Here is a 21,635-nt window from a genome sequence, read left to right on the forward strand (position 1 = left end):
GCTGGTTAATTCCCTACACTGTCATTTTCTATGATTGCACTGATCTATTAGGTGCCAGTGTATGAGATACAATTTGAACATACATTGCTTTCTTCTTCCAAAGATAATGGTGGTGATACCAGCTCAATAAAAGTTTTCCTAGCTGCTAACTAGAGACAGTTTTTACCTGGTAGCCAGGCAGGTGTTCTGATTGTCAGCTAAGCAAACACATGAGCCTGCATACAAATTATCACGATTTTAAGTTTTCTCAGGAACTGTTAAACTTGAGAATAAATTTCTGTTAGTATTTTGGTGATGAAGAAATATTTTGTGGTTTTACATGGGCACTGCTATCTTGGTGTTGTTTTACACTGTTGTGATGTTATAAACATCTGTGTAGTTAAAAGTGAATTTTCTGTGATTTAGAAAATTGTGTGGCTACATGACCCTTCCTTTGGTTTGTATCTTTGCCTTTGTTATCGTTGTTGAAAATTGACTTCTGTGACAATTCTGACCTTAACTTTTTCATAGCATTCATCTTGCAGTCTGTGAAATGTGCCTTTTCCTGCATTTTCATCCCGTGTTGTTGTGCTTGTTGAAGAGTGAACAAGTTTGTTCTAAAAAGGGCAGTTTTACAGCTAAATGCCCTTAATCAAACATTTGGAAAAAAAATCTTAAAATAATAGCTGAAAACTTGAAGTCTCCTTAAAAGGAAGAGCTGGAAAATGGACTAGGAAATGAAGGAGCAGTGTAAAAAGATAAATGAAAAAGCCAAAACAAAGTTGTTATCAAAGAGCCAAAAAGCACCAAAACAATACAAGGGTCTGAAGCCAAAATGAATACCGAAAAGCAAAGTGAACGAAGGACAAAAGGTTAGGTCATGTGGTACACACTCTAAACTAACCACCATTGTGTCTGTAAATACAAAAACCCACACTTCTATGACAGTCCCCTTATAATTTTAAAATGGCATTATGGTTAAAACACACAAATAAAATAATAAATAGAACGTTCATTAGACAAATGTTTAATTCCTTACACAAGGAGAACAAAGATCAAAGAATGAAATTTCTTAAACTATACAGCACATTAGTGGGGCTGCATCTGTAATGGTGTATGTAACTTTGATGTTCTTATTTAAAAATTCCAAGATTACAGGGTATGAGCTTTGAGGAAAGATTAAAGATTCACTTTAACCAAGTTGAGATTAAAAAGAGACCTGATAAAAGTATATAAAAAATTAGGAAGGGAATTAGTACTGTGAGCTTTAGCTGCTATTTATAATGACTTCTTTAACATGAATACGATAGATAGATAGATTGATAGATAGATATGTGGTGTGGCAAAAGTCAATAACCAGTTCCTTCGTTTTGCTGCTGTTAACATGCAGACAATTCTCTTTGCACCAAGAAACAAAGTTCTCCGCCTGCCTCCTATACTCTGTCTCATTCTCTTTATCAATATACCCTATAAGCACAGAGTCATCTGAGAATTTCTGAAAGTAACCTGTGTCAGTGTTATATTTATAGCCAGAGGTATACAGAGTTAAGAGAAAGGCAGACAGGACCGTTCCTTGTGGTTCTCCTGTGTTGCTCACATCCATGTCAGAAACACAATCCTTGAGTCCCACAAACTGTGGACTGTCCAGTGAATAGTCCATTGTCCAAGGGACCAGAGGCTCATCCACTTGCAGAACTCTGAGTTTACCCCTTTACGTGGATGGCTGGACTGTACTGAAGGCCCAGTTGCAATCCAAAAACATAATCCTCACAGTGCTGCCACCTTTGTCCAGGTGAAAATAAACCTTGTGGATCATATATTTAATTGCATTCTCCACTTCAATCATTGTCCAATGGGCAAACTATAGTGGGTCTGTCACAAGAGGACTCATATTCAAGGTCTCTCAAAGGTCTTCATGACATGAGATATAAGTGTCACTGGTCTGTAGTCAATGGTGAAGAGGTGCCTGCCTTCTTTGGAACAAGAACAATGCTGTATGTTTTCCACAGCGGTAGCACTTTCTGGGGTCTTAGAGAAAGACTGAACAGGTGTCAGAGTATACCACAAAGTTGGAGAGTGCAGGCCTCATGGGGGCATGGATAGAGAGTGGTTAAGGTCAAATTTAGTACAAATATTAGAAACTTTTCTTTACATCTGGCGCTTCCACTATATATTAATACTAATACCTTCAGATCTTTACCTGAGGATATTTTACAGACTGATGGGCATGTTGGGCTGTATGGCCTGTTCTCATCAAAAATTTTCATTATGCTTAAATACTCAGAATTGATAAAATGGGAACCCTATCTACCACCACCTGCATAGTAAGCAATGTACTCACATTTGAGAATTATTTTTTGATGTGTACAGCATGTTAATGGGCATCACGGTGGCGCAGTGGTAGTGCTGTGGCCATACAGTACGGACACTTATGTTCACTTCCCAGGTCCTCCTTGTGTGGCGTTTGCATGTCCTCCCCATGTCTGCGTGGGTTTCTTCTGAGTGCTATGGTTTCCTCCCATAGTCCAAAGACATGCTGGTTAGGTGCATTGGCGATCCTAAATTGTCGGTAGTGTGTACTTGGTGTGTGGGTAAGTGTGTGTGCCCTGGGGTGGGCTGGCGCCCTGCCCTTGATTTTTCCCTGCCTTGCACCCTGTGTTGGCTGGGATTGGCTCCAGCAGACCCCCGTGACCTTGTGTTAGGATATAGTGGGTTGGACAATGACTGACTGACTGACAGCATGTTAAACAAGAATAAAATATCTACTTTCTTTCCTCACTGGATGAACTGCAGTGCAAATGTATTTTAATAATACTGCCAGTTTTTTCTCGCTGTTATAAATTATACAGGCTGTACCACTTGATTTCAGGCCCTATGAGCTTCTCAATGCCTCCATGTTAATCTATAAGAAGTCTCTTTCCAGAAAGAAAGACACTTTACCTGAAATGTAGGGTGTTGAGGAGTATCTGCAGCTGGATGTATTCAGATTATCTGTTGAATAGTAATGTAAAAAGAAGTCTGAAAAGGAAGTGTTGTGTATTGTTTGTGAACTAAGTATGTCATCTCATGGTTAGTAGATAGATAGATAGATAGATACTTTATTAAACCCAAGGGGAAATTCACATAATTCAGCAGCAGTATACTGATACAAAAAAAAACAATATTAAATTAAAGTAAGGATTTACCTTCATTCAGGTGGCATTTTTTAAAATGGTAGCCCTGATTTTGAGATCAACTATTTTCAAAGTCAACATGATTTACTATTACGGAACATTTTGAATTATAAGGGGAGTACCAAAATCATTATATAGAGCAATACATCACCATCATAAAAACTGCTAGTAAACTTTGAGCTCCTGCTAACTTTTTCATTTTATAAAAAGAAGTGTGGTATTATTATTAAGAGAGAAAGGAAAAATGATATAGCTGATGTTTTAGATTTAAAAAAAATGAAATCTCACATTATTATTTGTTTTACACTGTAATAATTGACACCATCACTACTGTTAAACCTGCTTTTAGCCTTTTGGAATTCCTATTTCAGTACTTTTAAAAATAATGTTTCTGTTCATGTCAGGATATTTAACTAGAGCTGAATGATCCCATTTCTGAGTTCAGACTTGGCCTTATTCAAAATAATTGATAATGCGCCTGGAAAGAGATTATGATTCCAAAGTACAAACACATGGTTCTTAGTTTCTATGAATACTTTATGGAAACCACAGAAAAGTGGTTTGCTCTCAGTTGGTTAGTGGAGAGCAGGTGACTCCTCACACTTTGTTTTTCCAGGCAAAGAAAAGAAACCATAGCTGTTTCTTAAAACAACATCCATCCTTGTGCACCAAATATTAAGCACAATTCCTGACCTGTTGAGAATGATGATTTTTTTTTTGTTTCTTAAATTGTGGATGTCCATTTACAAGTGGAAAATGTAGATTACAACTATAAGAATATGTATGAATACAGGTGTAATTTCTGAGTAGATTAATATGCTTCATGTATGTGCACTGTAAATAGTAATGGCTGGAATAGAAAAATGATGGGGTTGCTGGTGGGAAGGGTTTGCAGATGACAGACATTTGGCCAAGCAGGCACCTGATTATTTGATATGACTTGTGCCAGGCGAAGAAGAAAGTGGATGTTATTTCTTACAAAGGTAATAAGTGCCCTTAAAAGATGTTAAACAGGGGCAGCAGGCCTGGCCAGAGAGCAAGTGAATTTTCATGTTGGTGTGTGGGGGCAGATGGTCTAGCAGCTGCTAGGTTGGTCTGAGATTGGGCTTACGACAAGGGGTAAAGGAAAAAGACCAGATGTCACTTATGGGAGGCAGAGATAGCAATGAAATGTGGGATTTTTTCGGGGTACATGCTTTAGAAATCACACATATTAGACATGGCATCAAGGCACAGAGGACAGCTGGTGTTCTGTAGTTTTTCTGATTTTTTTTTTTGTTATCCTTTCTAGTTATTTATTTTGTTGCATGCAGTTTTTGTTTTTGACAACTTTGATTGCTTGGCATTATTTTCAAGGTTCTGGAGCAGCATGAGAGTACCACCTGGTATTTCCAATGTGAACCCCAAGATTGATTTAAAATGGCAGAAAATGTAGATAAAATCTTAGTGAACTCATTGCATGGAAGTTTCTTTTTTAAATATAATTCCTTGTTATGGAGGTAGTTTTGCAAAAAAGACGACCAACCCTGCTTTTTAACCTGTACATTACCTATAAGTAAACTTTAACAGATAGTCCCGTGAAGCCACAAACTTTGACATTCAGAGCTGGGATCTTTTGCCATTCTGGTTTTTATAGTTGGCCACTGGCTACTTTCTTTATCCTTCTGTCTATTCTTGTGTTTTGTTCTCATCCTGTAAATCTGTGCCAAAAAAAGAAGTGCATTATTCAAGAGTGCAGAGTGTTGACAGTCAGAGGAATTCAAAATGTGTATGTCTTTATCTTCTATTTTCTAACGTAGAGACTTTTTGGCTTATCTAACAACAGATTATAACAAAAATAATGTTCTTGTTAAATAAACTCCACCTTTCAAAATTCCACTGGGATTAACTTTAAGAGGCTCTGTTCTTTCTGTATCTTTTTCTTACTGTTTTTCTTCCTCATTGTGATGAGTTGGTGGGTGGTACAACAATCAGTACTGCTACCGCTCATGTTCAGTGACCCAGGTTCAGTTTTTGGCTTGACCATGTGGTAGACATTTCATGTTCTTGATTTTTTAACAGGTTATAATCAGGTAATATGTACTTTGGTTTCTTCCCATATCTCCAAGACATGCAGGTTTGGTTGAAAATTTGAAACTGCTTGATATGAGTGAGGGTGGATGTGAGTGTATTACTGTGCTTTGAGATACTCCAGTTTCTCATCCAGGATTATTTTCTTCCTTGTGACAAATTCTGGCAGGTTAACATTTGTATGTGAAAAATTGATTCAGGAAAATGCGGGCTCGCTTCCCGGATCCTCCCTGCGTGTAGTTTGCATGTTCTCCCTGTATCTGTGTGAATTTCCTCTCGGTACTCTGGTTTCCTCCCACAGTCCAAAGACATGCAGCTAAGGTGCATAGGTGATTCTAAATTGTCCCTAATGTGTGCTTGGTGTGTAGGTGTGTGTGTGCGCACCCTACGGTGGGCTGGTGCCCTGCCTGGAGTTTGTTTCCTGCCTTGCGCCCTGTGCCCTGTTTTGGCTGAGATGGACTCCGGCAGACCCCTGTGACCCTGTAGTTAGGATATAGCGGGTTGGATACTGGATGGATGGATGGATGGATGGATGGAAAATGATGATGTAGAGATGAATTTAGTGTAGTGTGTTTCAAAAAGAGGAGATTCACCGAATTTTTAAACTAACAGCTCCTTTCATTTTCTGTACACACTTATCAAATTCAGGCTATCTTGACAACATTGGATCAAGACAAGATCCTATGCCAGGCTTATTGCAGGGCACCATCATCAATCGAGAGTGCCCAGATGACCAAAAAATACAAACTGGAGTCCCCAAAGAATTAACCCATACACACATGTGTGGAATGTGAATCCCTGCTCCTCTAAATTTTCTTCATTTTTCATGACTATGTCTCATGTGGTAGCAAAGAATACCCAATACTGTGTACTGCAAGTCTTCATTGATTACTTTTCTGTGTCCCCTATTGAGTTAAGTGGGGACTACACAGTAATCTGGTTGGTACATCAGGCCTTTTGCTTGCATATATTTAGTAAAGTGAGGTTTTGTTGGTAAAGGATAGGCAGAAGAAAATTGGACAGTAATATGGCATACAGCAGCACTTGTGTGTAACGGGGAAGAAGAGAACAGATTAGGGCAGGATGCATTCCTTATGGGCATGTGATTAAGCGAGGGGTCATCTTGGTGTCTTATACTGTATAATAGACAATTGTCTAATTGTCTCTGCTACTCCACTTCCATATCTAGACTCATTAGCATGATTTTATTGTTGGCCCTTGAAAGATACAGGCAGATGATACTTGTGAAAAATATTTAGATTTATCGCAAACAGCATATTTTATTTTATGTATCAGCTTTCTATTGTGAATACTATATCAAGAAAATTTACAATAAAAGTAATTTGTTTCATTTATTGTTTAAAACTGGAGTGCAAGCAGGGAATGTGAAGTTACTCTTAGAGGCAGGACAAGACATGACAGGGACCAAAGCAGCAGTGTTGAGGTTTAAAGTCTAACATCTTATTCTACACCATGTACACACTCTTAAGCCCACACTTGTGTGCTTCCAACATAACTATCTCCCAATCCATTAGTCAATGAACCACTGCTAAAATTAATTAAAGAATAACAAAACAAAACAAAGTGCAACATTTTTATGTGGTTGTATTTTTTAATATTCTTAAACTGCCGCGTTTGTCTTCATAAACTGCAAAATAGCCAAAAGTAATCTTGTCTGATTTTATTTTTTATTTTGTTTTCAACAGAGAATCAGGAGACAAGTGAGATCCTCAAAATCTGAGGTAAGTCAAAGTCTTTTTGATCTAGTGTTCCTTTCAGATCTTGGAGATTTCAGCACTTCTTTGTGGTATTCATTTTACAAATATGACGTCCTGTTGAATTAATGTTCTTCTTCTCCTGTTAAAGTCCTCTTGTACACTTGTTTCACTTTGTGCCTGTTGTTTCTTGTTGTTGTTTTCTTGTTGTCATTTACCTATTATTAGCTCACTTGGTTCCAGACCTCATCATACCTCACTCACATAAGGAGCCTAATTTTTAGTTCATTTTTTTGACTGTTATACTGCCATAAGGTTTGTGGTTATATAACAGTAGGAAAGAAAAAAGAAAGAAAAAATATAAAAATAAAATTAGGCAATACTAATTAACAAAGAATAAACTAAGGTCTGATGGCCTGGAGGACAGAAAAAAACAAAATCTGCAGGGATTCTGAGGCCATGAGACCAACCAACCCCCACTGGGCATTCTACCTAACCTCAATGATCTCAATTAGTCCTTGTGGTTTTCAGGCTTCACGTGGAAGAATTATACGATGATGGTCATGTGGACCTCTGACCTTCAATCCATCAATGTAAGGGCTGCATGGTAATTTGATCAGGTGGTGGTGGTGCAGATCGCCACCACAGAAAACAGGAAAAAGAATGGCAGAGAAAGTAGGGGTTACTATGGATTTTGCAGCCATGAAAAAAAAAATTAAATGCATATACAGAATATTAGAGTTACACTAAAATAAATCTATGAGAAAGCCATGTTAAAATAATGAGGTTTTAGCATTTTTTTTAAAGTGCTCCACCGTATTAGCCTGGCGAATTTCTGTTAGTAAGCTATTCCAGATTTTAGGTGCATAACAGCAGAAGGCTGCCTCAGCACTTCTTTTACATTTAGCTCTTGGAATAATTAGACATTAATTTGAAGATCTAATGTTATGATTTGGAGTGTAAGGTGAAAGGCATTCCACAATATAGAATGAGGTTAGCCGCACCAACCACACAACAAACCAACTAAGGATTCAGATTTGGACCCGAGTGCAGCCATGCAACGGATGATACCTCAGCACTACACTAGTTCAGATGGAATGGAACAGTTGAAGGTTTTTTTATGCCGGCCAACCCCCAAGTTTTTCCCTGCAGGTTGGAGGGCCTACATGCAGGGCTGGATGCAGATTAACGTCATACCCAGGATAGAACAATAAGGGCCTTGCTCAAGGGCCCAACAGAGCAGAGTCCCTTTTGGCATTTACAGGATTCAAACTGGCAACCTTCCGATTGCCAGTGCAGAGCCCTAGCCTCAGAGCCACCACTCCGCCTACAAAATATAGGAAGGAGCGAGATTATTTAAAGCTTTGTAAACCATAAGCAGTATAAGTCAATTCTAAATGGCATAGGCAACTAGTGTAGTGACATCAAAACTGTAGAAATGTGTTCAGATTTTCTTTTCCTAGTTAAGATTCTGGTAGCTGCATTCTGCACTAGTTGTAATTGATTGATGTCTTTTTTGGGTAGACCTGAGTGGAGTGCATTACAGTAATCTAGTTGACTAAAAACAAAAGCGTGAACTAATTTTTCAGCATTTTGCAAAGTTATAAGGGATCTAACTTTTGCTATATTTGTTAAGTGAAAAAATGCTGTCCTGGTAATTTGATTAATATGTGATTTAAAATTTAGGTCAGAGTCAATAATTACTGCTAAATTCCTTTACCTCTGTCTTGACTTTTAATGCTAATGGATCAAGTTTATTTCTTTTTTTTTTTTTTAAAACAATGATTTATTGATTTTTTGGAACAACACAAACAGCAACAAATCAGCACAGCCAAATACAAATAAGAAAAGAGAAAAAAAAAAAACAACAAATACAGGTATATGAGTTACAGATATACATGTCTGGGTCAAAATATGTACAGCGTTTCACATTTGAAGTCAAGGGAAATAAAAAAGAAAAAAAAAGGGGAATACAGACATTAATTATTGTGTTTAAATACAAAATGTGATCCCCCTTTATGTAATAGCACAGCAAGATCACGAGGTAGGTGATCAAGCAAAGGCTGCCATATCCTACAGAATGCATTACAATTGCCCTTTATGATGGCACTGAGGCACTCCATTGGCAGCACCTTGAACATTTCTCTGTACCATTGTGTAACAGTGGGGGGCTGTCTCTGAATCCATTGAAACAGTACACATCGCCTCGCTAAATGTAAAAGTTTACCTAACAAAAGCATCTGTACAGAAGACAGAGAGAGCCCTTCTATAGATAGACCCAGAACGAACAGCACAGGGTTCAGTGGGATCGTTTGGTGAAAAATGGAGCGAAGCTCTATAGCAATATTTTTCCAAAATCTAGTAATTAAAGGACATTGCCATATGCAATGGTAGTAGGTCCCCACATCCGTATTGCACTTTACACAAAGAGAAGAAATCTGAGGATGAATTTTATTTAGAAACTCTGGCGTACGCTGAAGTCTATGTAAAATTCTGTAATGGCTTTCCTGGAGTCTGTTACAGGAAAACAATTTCTTGGCAGATCTAAAAGTTTTGGACCATACTTCTGCACTAAGCTGAACTTCGAGGTCGGTTTCCCACCGAACCCTGGCCTTATCAGTGGTTACAAAATTCAAAGACAATAATTTCCCATAACAAAGAGAGATAAATTTCCTTTTTGTGATTATTTCCTCATTAAATTTAAGAAGAAAGCTTTCAATAGGATTCAAAACTGGTTGATTGGCTGGAAATTTAAGGGAATTTACAAAATGTCTTACTTGTAGGAACCCAAAGAAGTGTTTCTGTGGTAAATTATATTTAATTTGAACTTGATTAAAGGCCATAAAACTACCCCTTTCAAACAGATTGCAAATAAATCTTATATTTTTAGAATGCCAATCATCAAATATACTAATGCCAATACCAGGGGGGAAAGCCTTATTCCTAATTAGAGGCTGCAGTGCACTAGAAAAACCTCTTCTTCCAGCGTGGGCAACAATATTATGCCAAACCTTAAGTGTAGGCATCAAAATGAAATTATTTCTGACACGAAGAGGAAGGTCAGCCAGATCAATAGATAATAGACTAAGAGGCGAAAGAGGGGCACAGCACCAAGTATCTACAGGTGGCTCGTCTTGGTATAGAAAGGAATGTAACCACCCTGAGATTATTTGTGCATGGCAAGCCCAGTAATAGTATAAAAGGTTAGGAAGTGCCTGCCCCCCCTCATCTGTAGGCAGTTGTAAAATCTGTATCTTTAGTCTAGATTTCTTCCCATGCCATATAAATTTAGAAAGATATCCCTCAATCTCTGAGAATGTTTTTCTGTTGATCCTGAGAGGCAACATTTGTATGGGATATAATATTCTGGGTAAAACATTCATTTTGATTAAACTTATTCTACCCATCCAAGACAGGGGGAGGTCAAGCCACCTATTGAGGTCATTCCTGATTGAGGCCACAATTGGTTTAAAGTTCAACTTGTACAACTCTGTTGTGTCTGCGGACACCCTAATACCTAAATATGTAAAACCAGTGGTCGACCACCTGAAAGGAAAATTAGGAGGAATGTCCCACCTCCCCCCATCACCCAGTGGCAAAGCTTCAGATTTATCATAATTTATTTTATACCCTGAAAAAAGGCCAAATTGATTAATGATATGTGTCAGTGCAGGAATAGATGTTTCTGGCTTAGTGAGAAAGAGCAACACGTCATCCGCGTAAAGGGAAATTCTGTATTCAGTATTCAACAAGGTTACCCCACAGATCTCAGGGTCAGTTCTTACAGCCTGTGCCAGTGGCTCCAATGCAAGTGCAAACAGTAGGGGAGAGAGGGGGCATCCCTGACGCGTTCCTCTACCCAGTGGGAAAACATCTGAGACCGAGCTGTTAACCAATACCCTTGCAGCTGGGGCCCCATACAACAGTTTGACCCACTTGACAAATTCAGATCCCAAACCAAATCTTTCCAAAACATCAAATAGATACTCCCACTCCACCCGATCAAATGCTTTCTCAGCATCCAATGAAATTGCAAGAGCCCTATAATTGGTGTTCTGAGAGAACTGCACAACATTTATGAGTCGGCGTACATTGGAGCGGGAGCATCTATTCTTGACAAAACCCGTTTGGTCAGGCTTTATCAGAACTGGCAGAACCTCCTCCAATCGTCTAGATAAAATTTTGGACAGAATCTTGCAATCTACACCGAGTAAACTTATAGGTCTGTAAGATGTACACAGATCTGCAGGTTTATCCTTCTTTAAGATCAGGGATATATGGGCAAGGTTTAAGGTGGGTGGAAGTGTGCCCCTCTCAAGAGATTCTATATACATTTTAATAAAGGACCCACCATGTGTTTGGCCATTTTTATAAAACTCTGGCCCAAACCCATCAGGGCCTGGAGCTTTTCCACTCTGTAAGGATTTGATTGCATCTAAGACCTCCTGCCTAATAGGACTGCAAAGATCTAATCGACTTTCCTCTGATAGTATAGGGAGATTAACATTATCAAGAAACAATTTCCTAGCGTCTACAGTATTTTGACACTCAGGAGAATATAAGTCCTGATAGAACTCTTTCATTATTTTGCTGATCAGTTTAGCCTCAAATTGTACAATACCTTTCTTATCTTTTAGAGAGGGTATTGCATAAGAGCCCTTTTTCCCCTGGGCAAGTCGGGCAAGTAAGCGTCCAGGTTTGTTGCCCGATTCAAATAATCTATGCCTTGCATAGAATATTGCAGTTTCCGCTTTCTGAGTTAGTAGTTGGTCCAGGGCTGATCTGGCTGCATCCAGTTTCTTAAGCACAGAAACAGACGAGGATTTCTTAAACTCTCTCCAAGTTAGTAATGTCGCGTTCAAGTACTAATTGTTTGGCTAAGTTGCTCTTCTTTTTCGCTGAGGTGAAAGAGATAATAGAGCCCCTGAGAAATGCCTTACCCGCCTCCCATAGAGTAGAAGCACTAACCCCCGGTAAGTCATTTGTAGAAAGAAAAAGTTCCCACTGATCTTCTAAATATTTTACAAATTCAGGGTCACTAAGGAGAGCTGGGTTTAGCCGCCAGTGTCTAGACAAGGGGTCATAATAAGGTGGTAATAACTCCATTGAGACTGATGAGTGGTCTGAGAGAGCGCATGTGTTAATCAAACAACCCCGAGTTCTGTCAAGGACAGATCTAGAAACAAACATGTAATCAATTCTGGAAAAAGAAAAATGGGGGCGTGAGAAAATGTAAAGTCTTTCACATGTGGATTACAAACTCTCCAGGCATCAAATAGACCAAGATCTGAACAGAAGTCCATTGTAGCCTTTGCCATTTTGAAGGTGGTTGAGATTTTGGTGGATTATGATCAGTTTCAGGACTCAAACCACAGTTAAAATCCCCACCAATTATTACGTGATTCGGACACACAGAAGAGGTTTTTGCCAGAAGGTTTGAATAAAACGATCTATCAAAAGTATTTGGTGCATAAACACTTCCCAATAGAATTTGTTCCCCATATAAAAGCCCAGTAATCAGAATAAATCGTCCGTCTGTATCCCTTACAATAGTATTTAGAGTGAATGGTAGATTTTTATGGATCAATATTGCAACGCCTCTACTTTTAGAGTTAAAAGAGGAATAGTAAATTTGTCCCACCCAATCACGCTTGAGTTTTAAGTGTTCAGAATCTGTGAGGTGAGTCTCTTGCAGTAATGCAATCTGCACTCTATCTTTTTTGAGTGAGGAAACTATTTTACGTCTCTTAATAACGTGATTAATTCCCTTGACATTGAGAGTTATAATTTTAATGTTACTCATTGTAAAAGTTGTCAGTCATTGAACAAAAATCGTCAACCCGAAGCAAACAAAAAGAGCCATCATAATAAACACACTGTAAAAGATTTAACCCATGGCCTGGATTGGCCGTGCTGATATGAACAAAACCATTGTAAACGAATGGCAAAGGAACCCTTACACACACAACAAACTGCATAAGAATATAAGAATTAGGATAAATGTCAAAATATCACAAACTAGAAACAAACACAACAAAACAAAAAGGAAAACAAAAACGAAAAAGCCACCCACTGGGTGGTATTACAAGACCAGTGTAACCAAAAGAAGTTTCACTCCACGGGAGAAAAGAAAAAAAAAAAAACCCACCCCCGCTTCCCAAACCTGAATAAAATCGGGTTAGTGTCAGTTGTGAAACAAAATTAAAGACTGAGTAAACAATTAGTACTGTATACTAGATATTGGCCCTAAAGCCACTTTAGGTACAAAAAATGAACAAATCTCTATTTTCCCTTTAAACTGTCTCTTTTCCCTCAAGCTGCATTAAACACAGTGGACCTACGCATCCTATGGCGTGCTGAACCCATGTCATGTTCTAAGTTAAATCCAACAGTGCCACAATTTGTACGGGACAAGTATCAGTTGTCTTTTAATCCAGCGCATTGATGAAACTTTGTGCGTCTTTAGGCGAATTAAACTTGTGCTCAGTGCCATTGTGATTCAACACGAGCGTCGCTGGGTAGCGCATTCTGAAGCGGATGCCCTTGTCAATTAAGGCGCGACAAGAAGCATTAAATCCCCGTCGTTTCTCACGGATCGCGTAGGAAAAATCCTGGTGTATAAAAATCCGCTGTCCGTCGTAGTGAAGTTCCGGGGCCGCTCTCACTGCTGCCATGATCCGCTGTTTGTCTCTGGAGTTGTGGAGCTTAATAATCACCGGCCTGGGGTGAGCACCCCGCGGGCCGAGGCCCTGGTGTGCACGGTCAATTTTAATGCGGGCTTTACCCGTAGAGCTGTTTCCCAGCCCGAGCGTAGCAGGCAGCCAGGCTTCAAAAAACTGAATAGGACTCTCACCCTCCGCGCCTTCTTTCAGATTAATAATGCGGATGTTGTCGCGCCTGCTGCGGTTCTCTAAATCATCCAAGCTTTTTGCCATGATCTTAATCTTCCCCTCAGCTTCAGCCAGTCTTCCCGCGAGGTCAGTCACCCCATCTTCCACATCTGAGATTCTCTGTTCTGCCTCCGTGACGCGTTTGGAGACGTTTTCCAGCGAGGACGAAATTTTCTCCAGTGTCCCAGACAGTGTAGACAGTTTTTGGTCAATTACCTCACTGATGCTATTAGTCACATCACGGATGAGATTTGCGGTGTCCACCGGGGGTGAGGGTTGGTCGCCCACTGCTACTAGCATGTCAGTTTGGCTAGCACTGTTCGTCATGGCGGCTGTCGTCTTTCGAGTCTGTATCTTCGTCTGTTTCGACATTACTTGTCATCCAAAAAGCGTATTTAGGGCTGTTGCGTATTCCCAAAACTCTCAGTCAATAGTTTATATAAAAATATAGACAGTAGCGCGCATTACATTGTAATAAATACAGGTGGGAGCGGGAGCACAGTGAAAGCACGTCTTCTAGCCAACCATCTTCACCGGAAGTCCCCCAAGTTTATTTCTAATACCCTCATTATATTTATTTTTGCCAATCACTAAGATTTCTGATTTCTCCTTATTTAGTTTGAGAAAATTACTACTCATTTATTCAGAAATACAAGTAAGACATTGAGTCAATGAACCAAGAGAGTCATTGTCATCAGGTGCTATTGATAAATACAATTGTGCGTCATTGGTATAGCTGTGGTAGCTCACGTTACACCTTGAGATAATCTGACGTAATAGAAGAATATAGATCAAAAAGAGCAGCGGACCCAGGATAGATCCTTGTGGAACACTATATAGAATATCATGTGTCTTTGATGTATAATTACCACAACTAACAGAATTTTCTACCTGTCAAGTAAGACTCAAACCAATTTAAGACACTACCAGAGAGACCCACCCACTGACTAAGGCAATTTATAAGAATATTATAATCAATGGTATCAAATGCGGCACTCAGATCTAGGAGGATGAGAACAGATAAATGGCCTCTGTCCGTATTAACCCACAAGTCATTTATTACTTTGATGAGTGCAGTTTCTATACTATGATTTGTTCTAAAACCTGACTGAAACTTGTCAAGAACAGAATGTTTATTCAGGTGATCATTTAGCTGCATAATGACTGCCTTTTCTAGGATTTTTCTTAAGAAAGGCAGGTTAGAAATACGTCTAAAATTTTCAAAAACAGAGGAGTCGAGATTATTTTTCTTGAGCAGGGGTTTAACAACAACATTCTTAAGGCAGTCTGGGAAGACCCCCCATATCAAATGATGAATTTACTATTTCAAGAACACCCTCAGTTAGTACATCAGATACTTCTTTAAGAAAACTTGTTGGTATTGGTTCAAGGTCGTAGGTGGAGGGTCTCAGTTGGGAAATTATTTTGTATAAATCGGGTAAATCTTTCCTGGTGAAAGAATTTAATTTGCTTGAAATGGAATACTGGGGTTTAAGAGGATCAGCATTGGGGGGATGTACTATATTATTTCTAATATTAATTTTGTGATTAAAAAAATATAGAAAAGGCCTCACTAGTCAAAACGTAAAGCAACAGATATATTTCATGTGTTTCAAATAAAAATATGTATAAATATATACAATTTATTTTTTAAATTGTCAGAATATAATTGTAATATTTGGTGCTTTTGGTATAGCACAGCTTCTTAATTCATTTATCATTATTATCTACAATTCTTTGTTATCAAGGGTGGAGAAGTTAAACTTATAAGGAGCTAGGCAGTGGCCTTTCATCTGAGCCTATTATGCAGTTACCCCAGTAGAACATTCAGGAGGTGGTTACATCGTGGTAAATTTTGTAAAACTGTCACCATCTATGATCTTTGAAATTGATTTTGTTCCATCGTCTTGCAAAGTATGTCTTTCCAAAGAGGTCCAAAAGATTTGGTAGCATTAATGGTACTAATTGTATAATTAATTTTTTGTTATCTTCTGCCCATGAATCTTGTTGGTTAAAGTGTTTACCAGTTTCCACTGAATTAGCACTTAGCATTGCTCTGTCAATTCAACCAAGAAAATATCAGTTTGACTTGGATGATTCATTTCTTGGATAAATACCTAATTTAAATCTTTAATATTTTGAAGTTTAAGAGTTTTCTATCTGTCTGTAATTTTATATAATATCACAGGAGGCCTCCTGTGTGCTAAGATTTTAAATGCCTTCCCTCCAATCTGAATTTCATAATGCAAGTTATGTCATTTAAGCAGCAGGTTTTCATTTTTTGTTTTTTGTAGACTAAATATAAAGTTCCATAGTGCATATTGTTAATGGTAATTGATTTTATTTATTGCTCAAGTAGAGATATAAGTGGTGTCAGTTCTAGCATCCTATCAGTGTGTCAGTTTTTCATACAATTAATAAGGTATTATTTGACCTCATCAATGTGCCTTGTTGTTTATTTTTATTTCCTACATTTATAATTTAAAGGAATACAAGCTAGCCCAGAGAATTGTCAGTCATTGCAAAGATTGGTAAATAAAGATATGTTTAGTTTGGTTTTAAAATCCAAAGGAAAACCACAAGCTAGTAAAGCTTATTATCTCTACATAGCTTTTCATAACAAAACATATGCTTTTATTCAAAATTTTGCTTTTATTATTTTAAACTTTGAACAACACACCAAGAACAACAACATAATTTATGGCAGCAATATGATGACATTTTATGTTGCACATCATCAGCCATTGTGTGACTAGCAATGGGTGTCATTGCCCAAGCAACATGATGACAACCATGAAAAATCAGCTCATAAAATGGCACCTCTTGTCAAAATTATCTTGGACATACTGTAATAGTTCTGAATATTTTTTCATATTTTGGGGGACACTATGTATTATTTTACCATTGTTTACCATTGCTGTGCCAGGTGTTGGTCATGTGTTATTTTATCATTAGTTGGTGGCCCACAACTATAAGCATTTAAGGTTGGGATCACTTTACTATTTTTCTTATTTTTGTTAATATACAGTAAGTTTAAATCTGCCAACAAAATTTTACTAATGAGGCCATTTGAGTTGTTTCTTACTGTACTGACCACATGACTATAAACTTGCCAGCCTCCATTCTGGTACTTTCTTTAAAACAAAACTGCCTTGTTTACTTGCTTATTCACAGCAAGTTCTTAAAAGCATTAATGGGACAACATTAATAAAAGGTTGCCACATTATAATGTCACCAAAAACTGGTAAGTTAAACCAAACACCAAAATAACAAATAATATTATACTGAAAATTATATAACAGACACAAACATGGCACTAACACTTTCATACCATCTTGCTGCATTCTCATAAATGTGAGAATTAACTATTTACATGTAGTTTTATAGCAAAGACAAGGTCATACATCAGAGTGGATGTGTTCCCTCTGTGTATGTTCCTTTCTTATGTCTTCTTGGTTTACTTTTAAGTGTTTTAAATAGTTTATTATAAGTATGTATTTTATGTTGTATAAAATAGTGTTCTATTGAATTATTTTTTTATTTTTAGTGTAATGTGGTGTTTTCTTATGTCCCATGTGTTCAGTGGGTGGTATACCAAGAGGCAATCAAGGCAAAGAAAATCCAAAGGCAAATAAGACCCAAAACACAAAAACAAAGCAAAGTACAAAAATCCAGCAAATCATGAAAGCACATAATAAACACTAGAGAACTCATCACACCAGTAGCACTTTCAGTGAATTACAAGGGACTGTGGGTTTTTCTTAGCATTTAAATGGCCGAGGACATTCCCATGTTATGATGGATAGGTGGCACACCTCATTTGGACCACTCACAACAGGAGCAAAATAGAAACTACTTTGTTACAGTGAAACAAAGTAATCAACAATGGTAACATAAAAATCTAACAAAATAGACATAAATAAGATTCTTGAACACCAGCGACGGGGAACGTCCTAATCTGGAGAGATTCCTCTAGGCATAATATGGTGAGGTTTCCAAAAAGAAGCTAGGAAGCAAGCCAAAACCCTACCTGGTCTTCCCAGAAGTAGAAGTGGCAACCTTAACTTTAGCCAGGCCCCAAGGCAACCTGCTGGCTTCAGCTGGATCAGGTCTGAAATGAGGAGCTGGCACAACAACCATTAAAATATCACAAAAAAGTCTGACAGGAAGTCCTAGACCTAGTTACAGATGGAGCTACTGAGGCAAAGTCCCTTGAACTTCATCACTAGCATAATTGTGTTGAAGACTGATCTGTAGTTAATAAATAACCTAGTGCAAGTGTTCCTATTGTCCAGGGTATTGTGTAGGGCCAGAGAGACAGGATCATCCACAGACCTCTTCCTAAGGAGGCAAATTGTAGTGGGTTTGAGGAAATTCTTACAACGCTGTTGTAACAAAAGTTAGGATATACCTAGGTGCCTCCCACAGCAGGGTATATCAAGCAACACCCACAAAGAAGAATATCCTAAGGGCTGACAATGGACATGCTATAGAGACTGTAAGGCCAGGTTTATACTTCACACGATGCAAGATCCAGTGGACCCTACTGCTACACAAGCGTTTTACTGTTTATCCAGCCATCCATTATCCATATATCCTAACTACCGGGTCACGGGGGTCTGCTGGAGCCAATCCCAGCCAACACAGGGCACAAGGCAGGGCACCAGCCCACCGCAGGGCTATACTGTTTATACTTTATGTAAATCTGAAAGATTCCACCAGATGGCAGTCCAAGATATCACAGTGAGAACAGGTTCAGCTTCGATATGTTGTGAATTAGGTGAAACAGCCATTAAATTCTGAGGACACCTTGCCACAATATCTCTGAAAATGATGGATGTTTAATGATTAAATCCATCAATCCAGAGATGTGCCCATTCGAGCTAGCATTGGGCACGAGGCAGAAACAATCTCTGGATGGGGCATCAGATCATCGCAAGGTGAATACAAGCACTCACATACACTAGCATCATTTTACCATCGTCAAATCCCCAAATGAAATAAAGTGCCTGAACAACCTTATTAGGAAAGCCTGCTCCATCACAGAGCTAACCCTGGATTCACTGCTATGTTGTGGAAAAGAAAATGGTGGCAAAATTGGATGCCATCATCTAAAATACACCCCTTCCCCTCCAGGAGGCTCTGTCTTGGAGGATTTTTAGTCACAGGCTTATTCCTCCACATTGTGCTAAGAAGTGCTTCTAAGGGGTCTTTTCTGCCCATTACTATCAGGCAATTCAGAGCTTTTTCCCGACATCCCTAACTAAATACTTATACTCTTTCAAGTGTTATTTCATAACAACATACATGCATCTGAACTAGTGTGGTGCTGAGGTGTCACCCATTGCATGGCTGCACTTGGGTCCTAATCTGGGATCCTGAGATGGTTTATCATGTGGTGGGTGCGGCAATGTGCTGTATCAGTGCATGTGTGCTAATACATGCATTATTTACTTATTTATCTATTGATTGATTGTATTATTTGTCCTATGAGTCTTCATCTTTGTTTCTTATGTTTCTGCTACTGTATGCATCTAAATTTCCCATTGGGTTTAATAAAGTTTATCTAATCTAGTGTAATGAAATTCTACCTAAATAAATAGTTTTAAACTTGGTGATAAAATTTCATACTATGTTTTTCAATGTGCAGATTTCTGGTTGTATTTTTAATAAAAGATGCTTATTGAAAATTTGCTGTTTTTCTCTTATAACTATCTTCTCGTACTAAAGAAGACCCTGATGTAGCATTTGTAATTTTGTTTTGTTTTCTTATTTTTTATTTATTTTGGTCTGGTCTGTCCAATGGAATCTTTCTTCAGTTGTGTGATCTTTTTAAATCTTTGATCTGTTAATTATGCACTGTATTTGTCTAATTCTTTTCCAGCTAAAGATCACCAATTACCATGTACGTTCAGAGATTGTCTCACGCTATGCCATCACCACAGTAGAGTGCTCCATGTGGAACCCTCACTCTCAAGCGAAGGAAGCGATATTTGAAGTTGAACTACCAGGAGCTGCCTTCATTTCCAATTTTACGATGTGAGTACAGTTGTGAGTGACATTTCACATGATGCAATTGGAGTATTCAGTGCTGCTGCTGACAACCATAAAAAGATTTCAAGAAATTCAGTTCATTTTCATTAATGCTTAATTACTAATGTTATGGCTGTGTTAGCAGAGGAAATTAAGCCATTTTTGTACAATCTGGATTAGTTTATTCACTTTATTTGAAAAAACAGCTTCCTAAATTAACAAAAAACTGTTTTGTCATTTCTTATTTTTACTTGCAATAATTAAGACTAACACCTTTAATGTATATCTTTTGTTTTTAAAGGGTTTTGTATTTTGCTTACTTTTAAATGGATTGTGTAAGCACAATGGTTTATAGTGCTAACTTACAGCTTCAGATTTATGTGTTCAGATTGCACCAAGATTTGGACTTCGCATGTTCGCAGTGTGGAGTTTTCTTAGGTTTTTTTCCATATCCTAAAGATTTGCTGGTTAAAATTTTCCAATATGAGGAAATTTGCATATACGTCTGCCATGTTGGTGGAATGAAATCTTATCCTGGCCTCAGTGCTATCTGCTATGATTCTATATTGAAGTAATTGGATTCAGAAAATGAATGAATGATTATAGCACTGATATGTTCTTATCAGAAGCAATGTGGAAGAAAAAGGATGGACACCTTCAAAGCACTCTATGAAATGATTACAATTAAGTTTCTTTAACTTAATTCCTTTATTAAGCACAAGTGTGCTTTAGTGATCATATGTAACTGAACCAAAAGAAAAGAAAAGACTAACAGAACTAAATATGTTGTAAATGAAAAGTAAAAAACATGTAAATGCTTTCTGGAACACATAAAAATAGCTCTTAAGCTCAAGAAAAAGGTAAAGAAGCTAAACTTGAATTGTAAGCTGAAATTACCATAAAGGATGAATTATCCATGTAGATGTATTTCTACATGTATACATTAAGGGAGAAAGACCACTTCAAAAAAACCTCAAAAACTTTTAATAACCCAAATCAATATTTCTAACAACAAAGCTAAGAGAGGGTGAGAGATCCTTAAATAAAAATTTACTAAATCCAAAAAATAATTCTAAAGAGTAAGAGCAATACATCTTCACAATAACAACATTTACCAATACATACATGCATATCATTTAAGGGAACTTCATATCTGATTAATTAGTTCAAACACATTTTAGAAGCAGATTGATAACATCTGTTGCTTGCAATAATAATGTGGAGATAATGCAGCAATGAGGTAGTCTATACTTTGATGTAAATATGTTAGTTCAGTCAGTGCTTATCGAGCAACGCTTACAGAATTTCTTTGCTCTTCCATTCATTTTCAGATGGGTGATTTTTTTGTATGTGTGTTTCTCTCTATAAATGTCTTGCGCACACACTTTCTTCTGAGTTTTTTGTCTGACATGTACTAGGGGTACAAGCAGCTGTCGGTTAAGTTAAAAATAAAAATATACAAAATAAACAGGCTGACGTAACTGCCCTCAAGGCAAAACTGGAAAAGTGAACTAATTTGTAGTTGAACTTGCACATCATGTGACTCCATTTTAAGACAGGTGAGTCTGCAGATTCTTCAATGCTTTTGAATGGGAGATTTTGAAAATGTAAAACTTTGGACAGTGCAATCTATTTCAGATATCTCAATGAAAATTGAACTGTCTTGACAGTACTTTCCTTGGAGAGTAAGTGTGCTGTGTTTAAACAAAATTAGTCCACTTGGGGCTGAGTTGTTTCAGGTGGACATACAGATGAACCGAGAAACATGACTATCG

The 21,635-nt window shown here is 37.9% G+C and overlaps 1 protein-coding gene across 4 annotated transcripts in view; it reads left to right on the top strand.

Moving 5' to 3' along the window:
• Positions 1-21,635, top strand: part of itih6 (inter-alpha-trypsin inhibitor heavy chain family member 6) — a 119,204-nt gene that overhangs the window by 18,747 nt on the left and 78,822 nt on the right. For all 4 annotated transcript variants that reach the window (XM_039774456.1, XM_039774458.1, XM_039774455.1 and 1 more), the window contains exons 2-3: positions 6,929-6,964; positions 19,712-19,866. In XM_039774456.1, coding sequence (XP_039630390.1) covers positions 6,929-6,964; positions 19,712-19,866 — 191 coding nt within the window. The remainder of the gene's footprint in view (positions 1-6,928; positions 6,965-19,711; positions 19,867-21,635) is intronic.

The sequence above is a fragment of the Polypterus senegalus genome, chromosome 13 (genome assembly GCF_016835505.1).
Source record: "Polypterus senegalus isolate Bchr_013 chromosome 13, ASM1683550v1, whole genome shotgun sequence".
NCBI lineage: Eukaryota > Metazoa > Chordata > Cladistia > Polypteriformes > Polypteridae > Polypterus > Polypterus senegalus.